This window comes from Gossypium hirsutum, chromosome A06, assembly GCF_007990345.1.
Source record: "Gossypium hirsutum isolate 1008001.06 chromosome A06, Gossypium_hirsutum_v2.1, whole genome shotgun sequence".
Classification (NCBI taxonomy): Eukaryota; Viridiplantae; Streptophyta; class Magnoliopsida; order Malvales; family Malvaceae; genus Gossypium; species Gossypium hirsutum.
The window spans coordinates 2689423-2707328 of record NC_053429.1 but is presented as its reverse complement, the minus strand read 5'-3'; the positions used below and the strand labels follow the sequence as shown (position 1 = coordinate 2707328).

Genomic DNA, 17906 nt, shown 5'->3' with positions numbered 1-17906 from the left:
CTGAATCTTGGTTACCATCATCCAAATCTATGTCAGCAAATGTTCTGGCAAAACTCCCTGTTGTCATATCTTTGCCAACAACTAAAGCCATTTCATGATAACGATCACTGCTTTTATTCAAAAATGGTTCATACTTCTTGTGTGCCTGTTGGATATTATACACAATTAGAATAACAAGTATAAAACAATTGAAATATACTTAACATATATATACATATATTACCATCACTGCTGCATCATATGTCGCTCTATCATATTTGATCATTTTCATGTTAACATCCTATCCAAAACCACTTTCACCTCGAATTTTGCATATAATTTGTCATTGGGCTTTTACAGTCCTCAAATGATTTTCTACATGCTTAGCATCGCATTGGACTTGGAATCTTTCAGAAATAGCTTCAACAACTCGTTTAATAGAAACTATTTTGAAAGTATTAGAAGGCTTATTTCCTTTCTGGGCCTCCTCTGTTAGAATTTCAAGAAAAACATGTTCCATCGGTTTTGTCCACCTGAATTGCTTGGAGTCCCTTCTTTGTTGCCCTTACCCATTCTACATTAATAATTGTCATTGTCAATCATTTCGATATCCAACAAGCTTAAAACATAATAAATGCAATATCTAACAAGCTTAACATAATCAATATCTAACAAATTCAAGACATAATAATTTCAAAATCCAACAAACTAAAATTTTAATATCATTATCTAACAAACATTAACAAAAAAAGAACAATTTTAATACTAAAACATACATAACATAGAAACAACAAACCTAAGACCTAAACCTACCTAATATTTCTAGCCATATAATCAGTCCACATAGTTTGTGCAATTTCGTCTCTCTTAGCAGACCATTCTCTTTCTTCTTCTCTTTCTTCTCGCTCCGTAAGAGTTGTTATTATCAAATCAGACTCAAACTCCTCGTATAATCCTTGATTAAGTAAATCATTAGGATCAACTCCCATGATATGATTATGAATGATACAACAAGCCAAAACTATATCTACTTGAGTTTGAAAATCCCAAAATGGTTCAGCATCTAATACACAAAACCATTTCTTCAAAATCCCAAAAACACGTTCAATAGTGATTCTCAATGATGAATGTCGAAGATTAAAGAGTTCCTTTGCATTTTCAGGCCCCTGAGCACTAAACTCTTTTAAATGATATCGGACACCACGATATGGGGTAATAAATCCATTTCGGATGCCATATCCAGCATCAGCAAGATAATATTTGCCTACAATTTTACAAAACATAATTAATACTAATAAATTATGAGCTTATTAGAACTATTTGGTATTTAATGATAATTATTACCTTCTGGAATTCTTAATCCTCTTGGGCGTGAAAGTGCATCACTTAAAATACGAGAATCATGTGCACTACCTTCCGAACCAGCTAGAACATAGGAAAATTTCAAATCAAATGTAATTGCAGCCAATACATTTTATGTCGTCCCCCATTTACGGCTACGAAATCTTCCTTCAATACTAGGTGGAATGGATGCACGAACATGAGTTCCATCTAATGCTCCAATACAATCTTTAAAATAAGGATAAAACCTTCGATTGTTTCTGATTTCACTAGGAGTTGACTCATCAGGTGATCTAATAACTAGTTTATACAATTTCAAAATAGCTCTCAATACAATCCTAAAGTAACGGGGAACTGTCTCAGTTGATCTATAATATCTAGATCCAATCACTCGAAACCTTACATTATGACTAATTATATGTAAAAATATCAGTACTTGCTCCCTAATATTCACAGATTTAGTTTATTGTAATAAATTATTCCTACTAAGAATATCACACAAATTAAAAAAGGCAATCGGTCTCATCCATATCATATTAATACAATGTTGGTCACCACTATATAAAATACTATTAATATAATTTTCTCTTTCATAATCTTGATTCACACGAGGGTGAGAAGTAATCTCCTTCCTAGTTTTTAATTTTTAATCCAAAGAGCCTCAAAAGCTAAAACTGAAGCCACGACTGCAGCAATTACATTTTGATGTTGACTACGATCCATCTACACAAAACAATGCCACACAAATATTTGATCACTACAAAAAAGGTGCAAGCTTTTCATAAGATCACATATATGAATAAAGCTACCATGACTAAAGTGCATACATACATATACGAAAATTGATATCTAATACACTAGTAGCTCATGAAGATATCCAAAAGTCAAGACTTTAAATATATATATTTATTAAAATAATTATAACGACTGAAATTATTTTTTATTAATTAAAAAAGTTGAAAAAAAAACCTTTAATAATGTCGAATTTTTATTAAATCTATGTTAGTATAGATTATTTTAGGTTAAATTATGGTTACTATTTATTATATTTAAATTTATGAATTAAGAATTAATATTTATATTTTAATTTGATATTATTTTATTATATTATTTTAATTACAGCAAATGATGTATTGTAGTATCCTACCAAATGATATTTTATTCGTAGTTTATTAAATTTCATTATATTGTAGTATCCATCTATCCCAATTCAAAAAACATAGGTCAACATTGGCAAAGGTATAAAATATTGACAGAAAAACACACAAGTGGTATGGAGAAAAGTCAAATTTGTTGAACATCAGTGTCATTTTCTAAGGTGGTCCAATAGAGTTTCGTTCTCTCACGTGGAGAAAATAAGGTTTGTTAAGTCACAATAAAGTATAATATAAACAGGCATGCAATTTCTCGCATAACCAAAGTGATAAAGAGTTAAAACTTCAGTTGCTCATACAAATGCAAAGAGAATTGAAGGATGTCGTCAACGTTATATCTACCTGCTCTTGCTTGAACCAGGAAGCTTTATTAGTGATTCAATGCCAGCTACATGAATAAAATCATAAGTACGTGGGTATGTTGAGAAAGGTTCACACCTGCAAACAGCAATTGAGCTCATCAGGTAACCACAAGTGTTTTCCCTATAAGACTAAGCACATCACAACACAGTATATAGTTTTCAAAGTTAAACACTGCACAGTACAAAACCATTGCTACAATTGAATAATCCCACAAATAAAGAGGAATCAAGAAGACAAGCAACCACAACAATCATTTAAGGAAAAGGTTAAGGATTACACAAGTATCTAGTTTGAAAGTTAAACACTGCACAGTACAAAACCATTGCTACAATTGAATAATTGCACATCCAACTAAATTACCTAAATCCAAGCAAGTACAGTTTTCAAAGCAGGTTCGATCAAACAGGGAATAAGCAGTAGAAGTTTGCTTTGGGCAGAAAGGAGTCAACATGGTATTTCCATGGGGAAGATTGTCACAGATAGTAGATGACAAAACAAAGGCTATTTCGTATATAAAGAAATAGTGGATCAAGGCTCAAGGTAAGTACCTAGGTTGAAGGTGGTGACTGCTTGCTCGATGCGAATGAATAGCCTACTTTCTTTCGTACCCAAGAGAATGGGAATTTTCCAACTGACCTTCAGAGATGGGAATCAACTTGCCTGCTTCTACGCGTTTTCCTTAAGCGCTAGTTTTGCTTTCACTGGATTCTAGAAAGGTAGTTAGTACTTTGACCCCAGGAGAGGCAACTCAATAGGAGTTGCTATAGAATCCGAATCTGGCTTTGCTGCTTTCAAGCTTGACTTTCTTCTTTCTGGCGTGACTGCTTCTTGTACTTCAAATCTTACCAAAATAAAACCCCTGAAAATCCCCCCTAAAAAATGGTAACTAAAAAAGAGAATCCATTGGATTTGAGAAAGGGTAGAGCTTTACCTTAAGCCAAGACCCGAAAAAAAAAGCTTTATGCAGGAAGAGGAAAATGCCTGCGAAAGAGGGAGAGAGAGATTGCATGAGAAAGAGAGAAAGAGAAGGAGAAAGGAAACAAAATACCAGCAGCAAGAGAACAGAAATTGAACAGCAGCAAGAGAAGGGGCCTTACTTAGATGAAGGAGAAGCACGGGAAAATGTCTTACAGAAATTGAAATGGTAAGACATTTTCCCAAAATGTAAGGGATTTTACGCATGATTTGAAAAAATTTTTCCAAATGGAAAAGGTTTTCAGGCTACCAAACACTGGAAAATGAGGAAAATATTTTCTGTAAAATGAAATACAACCAAACAAACACACCCTAAATCCCCTTCTCTTGCTGCTGTTCAATTTCAGTTCTCTTGCTGCTAGTATTTTGTTTCCTTTCTCCTTCTCTTTCTCTCTTTCTCATGCAATCTCTCTCTCTCTTTCGCAATCATTTTCCTCTTCCTACATAAAGCTTTTTTTTTCGGGTCTTGGCTTAAGGTAAAACTCTACCATTTCTCAAATCCAATGGATTCTCTTTTTTAGTTACCATTTTTTGGGGGGGGATTTTTAGGGGTTTTATTTTGGTAAGATTTGAAGTACAAGAAGCAGTCACGCCAGAAAAAAAAAGTTAAGCTTGAAAGCAGCAAAGCCAGATTCGGATTCTATAGGAGCTCCTATTGAGTTGCCTCTCGTGGGGTCAAAGAACTAACTGCCTTTCTAGAATCCAGTGAAAGTAGAACTAGCGCTTAAGGAAAATGCGTAGAAGCAGGCAAGTTGATTCCCATCTCTGAAGGTCAGTTGGAAAATTCTCATTCTCCTGGGTACGAAAGAAAGTAGGCTATTCATTCGCATCGAGCAAGCAGTCGCCATCTTCAACCTAGGTACTTACCTTGAGCCTTGATCCCTATTTCTTTATATACGAAATAGCCTTTGTTTTGTCATCTACTATCCGTGACAATCTTCCCCATGGAAATACCATGTTGACACCTTTCTGCCCAAAGCAAACTTCTACTGCTTATTCCCTGTTTGATCGAACCTACTTTGAAAACTGTACTTGTTTGGATTTAGGTAATTTAGTTGGATGTGCAATTATTCAATTGTAGCAATGGTTTTGTATTGTGCAGTGTTTAACTTTCAAACTAGATCTTGTGTAATCCTTAACCTTCTCCTTAAATGATTGTTGTGGTTACTTGTCTTCTTGATTCATCTTTATTTGTGGGATTATTCAATTGTAGCAATGGTTTTGTACTGTGCAGTGTTTAACTTTGAAAACTATATACTGTGCTGTGATGTGCTTAGTCTTATAGGGAAAACACTTGTGGTTACCTGATGAGCTCAATTGCTGTTTGCAGGTGTGAACCTTTCTCAACATACCCACATACTTATGATTTTATTCATGTAGCTGGCATTGAATCACTAATAAAGCTTCCTGGTTCAAGCAAGAGCAGGTAGATATAACATTGACGACATCATTCAATTCTCTTTGCATTTGTATGAGCAACTGAAGTTTCTACTCTTTATCACTTTGGTTATGCAAGAAATTGCATGCCTGTTTATATTATACTTTATTGTGACTTAACAAACCTTATTTTCTCCACGTGAGAGAACAAAACTCCATTGGACCACCTTAGAAAATGACACTGATGTTCAACAAATTTGACTCTTCTCCATACCACTTGTGTGTTTTTCTGTCAATATTTTTTACCTTTGCCAATGTTGACCTGTGTTTTTTGAATTGGGATAGATGGATACTACAATATAATGAAATTTAATAAACTACGAATAAAATACATTTGGTAGGATACTACAATACATCATTTGCTGTAATTAAAATAATATAATAAAATAATATCAAATTAAAATATAAATATTAATTCTTAATTCATAAATTTAAATATAATAAATAAATAGTAACCATAATTTAACCTAAAATAATCTATACTAACATAGATTTAATAAAAATTCGACGTTATTAAAGGTTTTTTTTTTCAACTTTTTTAATTAATAAAAAATAATTTCAGTCGTTATAATTATTTTAATAAATATATATCTTTAAAGTCTTGACTTTTGGATATCTTCATGAGCTACTAGTGTATTAGATATCAATTTTCATATATGTATGTATGCACTTTAGTCATGGTAGCTTTATTCATATATGTGATCTTATGAAAAGCTTGCACCTTTTTTGTAGTGATCAAATATTTGTGTCGTATTGTTTTGTGTAGATGGATCATAGTCAACATCAAAATGTAATTGCTGCAGTCGTGGCTTCAGTTTTAGCTTTTGGGGCTCTTTAGATTAAAAAAATTAAAAACTAGGATGGAAATTACTTCTCACCCTCATTTGAATCGAGATTATGAAAAAAAAATTATATTAATAGTATTTTATATAGTGGTGACCAATATTGTATTAATATGATAAGGATGAGACCGATTGCCTTTTTTAATTTGTGTGATATTCTTAGTAGGAATAATTTATTACAATCAACTAAATCTGTGAATATAAGGGAGCAAGTACTGATATTTTTGCATATAATTAGTCATAATGTAAGGTTTCGAATGATTGGATCTAAATATTATAGATCAACTGAGACAGTTCACCGTTACTTTAGGATTGTATTGAGAGCTATTTTGAAATTGTATAAACTAGTTATTAGATCACCTGATGAGTCAACTCCTAGTGAAATCAGAAACAATCGAAGGTTTTATCCTTATTTTAAAGATTGTATTGGAGCATTAGATGGAACTCATGTTCGTGCATCCGTTCCACCTAGCATTGAAGGAAGATTTCGTAACCGTAAAGGGGGGACAACACAAAATGTATTCACTGCCATTACATTTGATTTGAAATTTTCCTATGTTCTAGCTGGTTCGGAAGGTAGTGCACATGATTCTCGTATTTTAAGTGATGCACTTTCACGCCCAAGAGGATTAAGAATTCCAAAAGGTAATAATTATCATTAAATACCAAATAGTTCTAATAAGCTCATAATTTATTAGTATTAATTATGTTTTGTGAAATTGTAGGCAAATATTATCTTGTTGATGCTGGATATGGCATGCGAAATGGATTTATTACCCCATATCGTGGTGTCCGATATCATTTAAAAGAGTTTTGTGCTCAAGGGCCTGAAAATACAAAGGAACTCTTTAATCTTCGACATTCATCATTGCGAATCACTATTGAATGTGTTTTGGGGATTTTGAAGAAACGGTTTCGTGTATTAGTTGCTGAACCATTTTGGAATTTTCAAACTCAAGTAGATATAGTTTTGGTTTGTTGTATCATTCATAATCATATCATGGGAGTTGATCTTAATGATTTACTTAATCAAGGATTATATGAGGAGTCTGAGTCTGATTTGATAATACCAACTCTTACGGAGCGAGAAGAAAGAGAAGAAGCAAGAGAATGGTCTGCTAAGAGAGACGAAATTGCACAAACTATGTGGACTGATTATATGGCTAGAAATATTAGGTAGGCTTAGGTCTTAGGTTTGTTGTTTCTATGTTATGTATGTTTTAGTATTAAAATTGTTCTTTTTTTGTTAATGTTTGTTGGATAATGATATTAAAATTTTAGTTTGTTGGATTTTGAAATTATTATGTCTTGAATTTGTCAGATATTGATTATGTTAAGCTTGTTAGATATTGCATTTATTATGTTTTAAGCTTGTTGGATATCGAAATGATTGACAATGACAATTATTAATGTAGAATGGGTAAGGGCAACAAAGAAGGGACCTCCAAGAAATTCAGGCGGACAAAACCGATGGAACATGTTTTTCTTGAAATTCTAGCAGAGGAGGCCCAAAAAGGAAATAAGCCTTCTAATACTTTCAAAACAGTTTCTATTAAACGAGTTGTTGAAGCTATTTCTGAAAGATTCCAAGTCCAATGCGATGCAAAGCATGTGGAAAATCATTTGAGGACTGTAAAAGCCCAATGGCAAATTATATGCAAAATTCGAGGTGAAAGTGGTTTTGGATGGGATGATAACATGAAAATGATCACATGTGATAGAGCGACATATGATGCAGCAGTGATGGTAATATATGTATATATATGTTAAGTATATTTCAATTGTTTTATACTTGTTATTCTAATTGTGTATAATATCCAACAGGCACACAAGAAGTATGAACCGTTTTTGAATAAAAGCATTGATCATTATGATGAAATGGCTTTGGTTGTTGGCAAAGATATGGCAACAGGGAGTTTTGCCAGAACATTTGCTGACATAGATTTGGATGATGGTAACCAAGATTTAGTGCCTCTAGACTGCTACAATGAAGAGGATGAAGAGGTAAGAACAAATGTATCTTCATCTGGCACATCTAAACGTAAAAGAAAAAATGTTCAAGAAAGTGTCGTTGATGAACAAGTTAAACTTGTGGGTGAACAACTTGGCAAAATTGCTAATGCTTTGGAACAATTTACCGCGGATAAGACACCACAGCTTTACGAACAAGTGATGTCGATGGAGGAAGAAGGATTTCATGATGACTTCTTGTGTTCTGTGTTTGATTATTTAGTGAGTCATGAATCCGAGGCCAAAGCTTTTTTAGTTAAAAATAAGAAGCATAAAAAAATTTGGCTTCAAAAATTTTCTCAAGGTTGAAGATATTGATACTTTTATGTGGTGTAATATTTAGTTATGCACTTGGACAATGTTGTTATTATGTGGCGTACTACTAATTATGCATTTGGATAATATTATTAATTTCTAGTATTAATTGTGGTTTGGAAGCTAATTTATAATTATTCAATCCTTGTTTTTTTATTTTTTTTACACAATTACAAATAATTTATCTGACTTTGGTTGTTTTCAATTTATGAAGGTTAATGTTGTAGCTTAATAATTGAGTATTTATTATATATTTAATTTAATTTATTTATTTATAAATAAATCATTGCAATATATGTGAAAACAATTTAAAATATAAAAATTTATTAATATGTATATAAATTTATTAATATATGTAAAAATAACTTTTACGGAAAATATTTTCAGGAAATCTGTCAAACAACAGAAAATATTTTTCACAACTTCATCCAAACACTAGAAAATATTTTCAGTAAATCATTTTCCAGAAATCATTTTCCGGGAAAACATTTTACTGGCAAACAAACAGACCCTTAATTTTTAAAAAGATAAACATCCAACTAATAAATCATAATTTAAACTTCGATAGATGAGTGTCCAAAATTTATAGTTTCTCCTATAAATGGGTTATTGATCTAATCACGAGAGAAAGTTTACTTTATTTTAAGATAAGATTAAATGCTATTTATTTTTATTATCAGAGTTTATCTTGGAGTATGCTAATCGAATAGACTGTCATAGTAAGCTTATAAATAGGCAGCTAATACATATGTGAAGATGCATTGGTTAAGAGAATGCTATGCTGATTTAATTAAGTTTATCTTTGTTATTTTCCATTGTACTTTCGCATTAGATTAATAGGAATTCTTTGCAAGAGATTGAACCTTTGTAAGTCAGATATTCTGATCGCAATAAGTGATTGAATCATTTGTGGAATGAAATTATTTACTGAACAACTACATTAACAAATGATTATGTGTAAATTTCTCTTTTTTTTGTGTGTGTTTTGATTTTGTTGTTTGTTCAATCTCTTGTCTGAACACGTATTTAGACAAACAATTTGATTTAAGAGGCAAAGTAACTAATTTTTTCACCTACTTTTAAAGATCGCTTACGAAGAAGTATGATAAACTGAAAGAAAGTATATATTAATTAATAAGTAACGAAACAAGAATTAGATTTAGGATGACATATAATACCGGAATTAGGCCCATTGCAACCTTATAATATTGGCAACATGGAGGGTGACAATGTTGTTATGGTGAAAAAAATGACCAACAATGAGGAAAATTGGACTTGGGGGCGAATTGGAGAGATTGCTAAAACTTTCAACACTTGCATATATTGGCATTATACCCCTAAATGAAATTGTGGGAATGATATGTGTATATGGGAAAGCTTTTACCTTCGCAGCTTACAAATGTCTAGCATCAACTCAATGGCAAACGAAAAATAAGAAGATAGATTTGTAGGGGTGTATATTTTTCAGTTCTAATCGAATTAATTTGATTAGTCGGTTGGCCACCAAATCTGATTCGATTGAGGTCGATTAAAAGTTTTTAAAATTTTTTATTATCCTTTAATTCAGTTTGAAATCGGATAATTAATCAAGATTAATAATAATATATTATAGATAATTCCAATACATTATATAAACTCAAAATATAAAAATAAATGGATTTATAAATATTGGGCTTAAAAATATATTATGAAAACTAAATATATTTAGGAAAAATTTAAAATTAAACTAAAAATTTTAATATTGGCCACATAATGATAACATTAAATTCGTTTAAGTTAAATTAGGTTATTTCCAAAATTTTATACAGTAAACATATTATAATATGTGTAACGTAAGACCGTCACTTTATTATTTTCACATAATATTAACAAAAAAACAACCCTCTCATTTTAGCTAACAAATTTAATCGCTACCTAAGTCGTAACCAAAATTTCAAATTTCATAACATATAAATTTCATTTTGGTATTTGGTATGTAAAGCCCAAAATCTGCCCGGGGCCCGAAACTCGGAAGCCCAAAATCCAAACGCAGCATGCCTAGGGCGCGCCGCTCCAGCCTCTGCCCAACCCCTCGCACGCCTCTGCTCCGCGCCAGCCTCCACGACGCCCATACCGTCTGACACCCCCACCACTGTCGGCCACGGTCACCTGCAAAGCCAAGAAGCAGGCGCAACAACAAAGAAAAATAATGTAAAAAAGGAAAAATAATTCGGTTATAAAAACCGAAAATCTCACTATTATGAAGGGGGATTCTTTTTCGTTGTAAAGAGAGATACATCAAAAATCAAATACAGAACTAAGATTGGAAAAAGGTTATTTTTCTTTTAAAAAATTTGTTCTCTTCGTTCTCTTTTTCATGGTTTTTGTTTTTGTTTTCTTTTCTTTTATTTCAAATCTATTTAAAAGTAATAAAAAAAAAAGAAAAAAAGAAGGTTACCTGAATCGGCCCCTAGGCCCGCCGTCGATGGTGAGTCGCCGTCGCCGGATGTGGGTTCAAGGAGGGGCCGAAGTTCTTCTCATTCCCCTCGTCTCTTCGTTCCATGGCCTCATCCCATGAGCGCGTTTCAAGGCGCCGATAGGAGCCTTCTTCGCATAGCTCCGATCACCGGACAGCAAAGGCATGGCGGCGGCAGGGTTTTCAATCTTGGAACCCTAGCAGAGGAGGGGGTTTCCCTTTATTTTTTCTTTTTTCTTGCGTTCTGCAAGAAAATGAAATTGCAGAAAGAGTTTTGTTTTTTTTTTGCTTTTATGATGATTAAACGGCGCCGTTTGAAGGCTTGGAGGACTGTGCATCATTGCCCTGATGGGTATTTTTCACCTTTGGTCCCTCCATTTCTGCGGCACATTCAATACAGTTTTATGTCGCTTAATTTTGGCCGTATAATTTTGCACCTGTTTTAATTTGGTCCTGTGCAGACCGATGCGCATAAGGGACGGGAAATATTGCACAATCAATCCCTCATGTCCTCAGCGCAATTAATTTAGGTCCCCCTAGCCACCTGTTTCATGTATTTGCAGTTTAAGACCCGTTTTTTTTATTTCGTTTCAACCACATCCTTAATATGTTTAACCTTTTTTATATATGCTATTTTATCATTGTTTGTTTTAAGCCTTTATATTTATTATTTATTTGAAATTGTTTTGCATTAAAATTTTTCATATATTTTATAAAAACTGTTTCTTTTATTGTTTAAGATTTTCTTTTGTATATTGTTTTATCTTAAACTATTTTAGATTGACTAGTATTTATCTCAAGTTTTTATTTTATTCTGTTTATTTATTTGGTTTAAATTCATATATTATCATCTTATATATTATTATCTATATTAAATATTTTAATATTCATAATTTCAAATTGTTCATACATTTTTATAATATATATTTACGTACATACTTTTCATTTATTATAAATATATACTTTTTATATTTTATATTTCATATCTTTATATACATAGATATACATAAATACATACATCTTAATTCATATATATGTAGATATACGTACTTATACATACTTAAATATATTTTTCATATTTCATAATTCTTATATACTTACATATATTTATGCATATTTTACATCATATACATACTTATATATATTCTTTATATTCTTAAAAATGCTTTTTGTATATTTCACATATTTTATAATTCACATACATATATTTTATATTATCACGATTTGTAAATATATATAAACACATATTTACATTTTTATTTTTATAATACTTACCGATTTTTTATATATGTATATATTTATCTATGTTTTCATATTCTATAATTTATATGCATTTCTTATTTTATGGCTTAAAATTATATATGCATATACATTTTTACATAATTGTATTTATTGTCATCATTGTTATTTGTTGTTTGTTTATTTATTCATGTACACTTGTGCTTTTTCTAAAATGTTAGTTCTATTTATTTATTTGTATGCTTTGTAATCGCCTCGTCATTTCATTTTGCCTATTGTACTGTTGTTACTCATTTTACTTTGCTCACCTTGTCGTAGTCGTTATTGTCTTGTCAAGCATTGACACTAAACATCAAAAAGAAAAATTTTCTAAATGAGGCAATATTTCGCGTTTGGAAAATCGAGAAAATGTGCCCTAACGTGCTGGGTTTCGATTTCTCGTTCGACTAAATAGCCAAATATCCTCTTAAAGCTTCAAAGTATGGCTTCAATAAACTATAAGGTGATCTTGGTTTCGATGGTATAGAGTATCGTGTCCTAACATGCTGGATGTGATATTCCTTCGGAACAAGAGAATCTTATATTTCAATTCACGTTATCAGAGTTTCTTTTAAGGATCGTATTTTTAAAACTCTTCAAATTTTCAATTTTCGACACTAAGACACTGATTAATCAACTAGGTACCAATTTTGGGCGTATCGAGGGTGCTAATCCTTCCTCGTGCGTAACCGACTCCCGAACCCATTTTTCTGAATTTCGTAGACAAAAAATCGTTGTTTTAATAAAATCTAAATCGTTTATTAAAAACAACCATTTTACGAGGTGACCCGATCACACCTCATGAAAAAAGATTGGTGGCGACTCCCATTTTTCGTTTTATTTTCAAAATCCGAGTTGACCCCGTTTTCATCCAAAAAATGGTGTCAACATGGTATATTGGCAACGCCCTTTCTTTATTCCATAAGCAGCCTTAAAAATTTGACACGTGTCTCTTTTTTTACAATATTTATTTTTTTAATACATTGTTATATCTTTATAGTACACTTGTCAACCCATGACCTTACTTGTGGAGTCTAAAAATTTCACTGACAACGTACCAAATAATTTATCTACTATTAGATGTAGTAGTTGATAGATTGTTGAAGTTATTATAATTTTGCATAGGTTAAAATATGATATAAGTCCATATACTTTTTATAAATTTGAAATTTAGTTCTTATACTTTTGTTTTTAAAAATTTAATCCTTTTACATTTCAAAATTTAAGTCCAACCGTTAACATTGTTAAAATTATTTATTTATGGTCGTTTTCAACCGACCATTCAACATTGCTTTTCCAGTAGGATAAGATTTAGTCTTCCATCTCATAAACTAACTTTTTTTTATTAATTTTATAAAAGGAAAGATTTAAAATAAGTTTTTTTATTGATTTAATCAGTTTTTAGTTAATTCAAAAGTTGAGTGGTTTAATAACACTAAATTATAATACAATCATGATGTGTGTGAAAAAAGAATATAAAAAACAAATAACGCTTTGGTTAACACTGTAAGTTCAAGTTCTTGATTTATTTGTATAAATTTTATATAACACTTTTATAGTGATATTTATTAAATTATAAAAAAATATTTTTAGTCATTTTCGAATTAAATTGATCTCTAATTAACTTGTAACATTAATTTATATAAATATACTGATGTGATATTAATTTTCAATTCAACCAATTTTATATACCAAAGTAGTACATTATTTTTTACCACTAAAATTTTATTTCGAGCTTATTTGGGGTTGGTTCAATTTTTTTTTCATTTGATTTTATAGATTTTATGAAGTTTCAACCAAAATTTTTTCAACACTTGCCTTCCTAGTTTAGACAAGATAGATTTTTGCAACTTGCAGGATGGTCCTTGCTAATTCATATGGGACACGTTCATGCTATTTGGCTCTCACTATCCATCACCTTGGAATTTAGCCTTAATTGCTTGTTCACATGGGATTTCTACGTGCCCCCCATGTTATTTACGTACCACTATAAGCTACCTATGCTTTTCGTTATTGAATTATCATGATCTAAGATTCAACCCTTTGTCGTTTCACATAAGCACGAGAACCATTTTGATCCATCGGTTTTGTTAGACCTACACCAGAACACCAGAACATGACACATGATAAGCTATTGAACAGTCCACGGATGACTCTTCGCATGGAATGGTCCATAAGCAACCTTTCGTATGGAATGGTCCGCAGACGACCCTTCATAGACCTTGTCTTAGTTGATCTATAGAGCCCACCATGCACCCTAGCTAAGACCACCAAACCACATAGAACACTTCATGGCTACAACTAATCTACAATAACTTTGCCACTCGACCAATTTGCATAACTATACAAAACATTATACTATCGGCTACGTGACACTGTAGGACAAAAGATAATCCCTTGAGTGCATGAGGGACCAAGTATCGAGTTTAACTTTTAAGGAGTGTGAGAAACAAGAATGCATGCATTCATGACAACAAAAAGGGGAAACCCAAGGATCTCATCAAGTCTTTGAAACTTGAAACTAATCATTCTATTTTTGTTTCTATGTAGTCATCATCTCCTACAACATATTTTTAAAGCATCTTGGAAATTGAATATCATTCTAAAAACAACATGATCATCACGTGTAGGTTGATTGATGTTGAAGAAACTATGTTTTAACTCTCATTTCTTCCATTTTTTATGTATAGTTCGATGTTGGAGACTTCGAGATATCATCTGATTGACTGATTGACTGATAATGCATAAAATCCGAGCATTGAATGTAAATACAACACATTTTAACTAAGAAGCTCTATAATTACAAGTGACACAATTGCTAAAAGGAATCCCTTCTGAGCTTTTTCATTTGTATGAGTTTTACACTTGCATTTTCTCTTCATGTAGATTGGAACAACAACAAAGCAACCATTGACATAAAACTAGATTGAATCACAGACCTTGTTGGAGAATTATTGGAAATTTATCAACAGAAAACTTGAGCTTACATACAAGAGATTTTGAATTTTGGTAAACTAACACAACTTTTCAGTAAGTTCAAAACCCCCCTCATTATGTTGCTACCTCATGTGAAAACAATTTATATAGTGAAAATTCATTAGTATACACAAGAGAGTAAAGGGTACCTCGGAAAACCCCGATTGATTCCATTCCAAGTTCTTCAAACCCGGAAAAGCTTGTCACCCTCCACTTGTCATGGAAGTCATGTGTATATCGACAAGCTGCAAATTTTTTCCCTTCATTGAATTGTTCTTGTAAGCTTACACTTGGAAATGAAGATTGTAGTTGTGTAATTGAGACTGCATAGTTTCAACAACTCGGCTGATCGTTGCTTCAATACAGGATTGCAACCACTTTGTATAACTAAAAGGAGCTTTGCGGCGAGACCTGCATCGACAGCAAGTGAAGCACATTCCTCTGGTGCAAACTTACAAATGGACCACAATATCGATAACGCGAGCTGAGTACAGTTTTCCGAAGCTTTCATTAATAGTTTCACCACATTTGGTATAGTACTCGGACAATCTTTCAAAGCCAATCTTCCTTCAGGTGTACTTGACAAAAGCTCCAATATATGAAGGACTAATTCCAAACATTCATTGTTCATACCAGGTATCAACTCAACTAATTGAGGAACTGCACCAACATTGACAAATGAGTTCCTAACAGGTTCATGCGAACAAATGGTTTTAAGCAAATTCAAACCAGCTACTACACCATTTGGATGCTTCTTGTCTTTCACTAGCCTTAACAATCCGACTAAAAGACTCAAACTTGCAACATTTTGGGAAGCAAAATCAGTCCCTTCTATCAACATTCCAATCAATCTAGTACAATTTATCTTAGTCTCAATAGACCCTTCATTTAGAATATCCACCATTAAAGATATTTTAGCTGGTTGCAACAAATCAGACATGGAATTCAAGTCAAGGTTCAAGTAAACAAGTACACCAATTACCTCACAACCAACAGCATGAGTTGTAAAAGGCCCTAACAAAGATGAAATCAAACCAATACCTCCATTTTCAACAACAGTCTTCTTAGCCGTCCCATGAACTTGAACCACTTGTCTAAGCTCTTTTAAAGCTTGAACTCTAGCTTGACCCTTGATTTTCTTCAAATTCTCCAAAATCTCTTTAACCCTTCCTTGTACATCCTCTGACCTTTTCTTCATAGCCAAATACTTTTGAGAAAACCAACTATGAATCAACTGTTGGAGTGTCTTGTTTGGTGTCATTGAATCATCCCAAAGCTCTTGCATAGTGGTAGGACAAGTACAATGACCTAAAGAGAACCATTTAAGAATATTGGATCTCTCATAAGTTTGACCAGTACAAAGGGTAACAGGATCATGCATTGGTTCTAAAGAAATTGGACATATGAACACCATTGGTACATCCATAGGTTCAAGCTCTTCAATCATTAGCTTTAGATCCAATTTCTCTGAACCAAAACCAGTGGCTATTACACCACAACCACCACCACCACCACCACCTAAAACACCATCTTTAACAGCTGTTTCTAGATCTAGAACTTGACTATCAACTTCCCTTCTACTAGATGGTTGATACATTGGCATTTTGAAATACCCTTTTTGCAAATACAACACTACAAACAAACAAAGACCCTTTTTTTTCACACAAAAAGAAAGATAATGAAGAAGGGAAGGAAGGGTTTTTATTTTTTTTATTTTATAACACACCTTTTGTGTTTCATTGAATGGCAATCAAAGGGGACATTTTGTCTTCCCCATTCTTTTGCTTTTCATTGTTGCTTTGCTTTATCTAATGTCTTTCTCTGGTCAAAAGGGCAGCTTCCTCTTCCTTGTTCTTCACCACTAATCCCATCATCATCATCAAAAGAATGACGGTAAAAAACAAAAAAAAAAACCCAATCTTTCTTCACTATTACAACTCAACTTCCTCTTTAAGATTCTTAAAAAAAAAAGTGATAAAATCATTCAAAACCCCATGCCCAGATCAGCTAAAAGGAAAAGGGGAAAAATAGACAAAGAGGTAAAAGAACAATCAAAGGTAAAACAAAGACATCAAATTTGTTGATGAACAGAGGGTAGGAAATGAAATTTTGGGGGGGATTAAAAGGAAATTGGGTGAATTTAACAATGCTTTAGTTGTTGAAAGGAGAAAGAGATTTTTTCTTTTTTATAAAAGAAAAAGAAATTCAAAGCAAATAGCACAGTCTTCCTTACAGCTCTTCTTTTTGGGGCAAGTCAGGTTACTAAAATTTTTAAAAATTTTATTTAATAATGGTTAATTTTTATAAAAGGTCCCTCTATTATGTATGGTTAACAAATTTAATCCATTTATTATAGTTTAATAAATTTTTAGTCTATTTACTTTTATGTTAATTTGATCTTATATATTTGACTTGGTTTATCTTTTAAATATGTATATATACTTTAGAGTTTTGTTTTTAGAATTGGATTAGACTAATCGAATATATTGATTGGATCAAAAATTGGTCAATATATCGATTTGGAATAAGGGATTAAACACATTGAACCGAGTTAAAAACAGGTTGAATTGAGTTTTTTTATTTTTAAATTTTTAATAATTTATTCAATTAAATCAGACAAAAATAATATAACTATAAACATATTTTCGATCAACTAAAATGCATAATCAAATAAATACAAAACACAACGAATAAAGAATCAGACAAAAAAAAACCTATATATGATATACGCATAGAGTGAGACGGAGAACCACTTGCCACAAAATTTTAAAAAAGAACATC

At 32.0% G+C, this 17906-nt stretch overlaps 2 protein-coding genes and 1 long non-coding RNA gene across 3 annotated transcripts; 1 reads left to right on the top strand and 2 right to left on the bottom strand.

Moving 5' to 3' along the window:
* The first annotated feature begins 7051 nt into the window (after positions 1–7051).
* Positions 7052–8648, top strand: LOC121230690 (uncharacterized). The gene is made up of 4 exons (XM_041115905.1): positions 7052–7267; positions 7507–7760; positions 8034–8095; positions 8631–8648. The coding sequence occupies exons 1-4, from the start codon at positions 7092–7094 to the stop codon at positions 8646–8648; spliced, it is 510 nt and encodes a 169-aa protein (XP_040971839.1). The 5' UTR covers positions 7052–7091.
* A 1596-nt stretch (positions 8649–10244) lies between these two features.
* Positions 10245–11107, bottom strand: LOC121230296 (uncharacterized). The gene is made up of 2 exons (XR_005928248.1): positions 10854–11107; positions 10245–10564 (listed from the first exon to the last, which is right to left on the bottom strand). It is a non-coding gene; the product is annotated as an uncharacterized lncRNA (long non-coding RNA).
* Positions 11108–14968: 3861 nt separating this feature from the next.
* Positions 14969–17351, bottom strand: LOC107930608 (U-box domain-containing protein 31). The gene has a single exon (XM_016862283.2). It carries the CDS (start codon positions 16726–16728, stop codon positions 15388–15390), a length of 1341 nt encoding a protein of 446 aa, XP_016717772.1. The 5' UTR covers positions 16729–17351; the 3' UTR covers positions 14969–15387.
* Positions 17352–17906: the final 555 nt, after the last annotated feature.

What these genes read in the sequence shown, in the direction of transcription:
- LOC121230690 (XM_041115905.1), top strand. Translation starts at nt 7,092, where the DNA reads ATGGGAGTTGATCTTAATGATTTACTTAATCAAGGATTATATGAGGAG. An exon ending in TATATGGCTAGAAATATTAG is followed by an intron (nt 7,268 to 7,506) that starts GTAGGCTTAGGT and finishes TTATTAATGTAG; the next exon opens with AATGGGTAAGGGCAACAAAG. An exon ending in AATTATATGCAAAATTCGAG is followed by an intron (nt 7,761 to 8,033) that starts GTGAAAGTGGTT and finishes TTGCTGACATAG; the next exon opens with ATTTGGATGATGGTAACCAA.
- LOC107930608 (XM_016862283.2), bottom strand. Translation starts at nt 16,728, where the DNA reads ATGCCAATGTATCAACCATCTAGTAGAAGGGAAGTTGATAGTCAAGTT.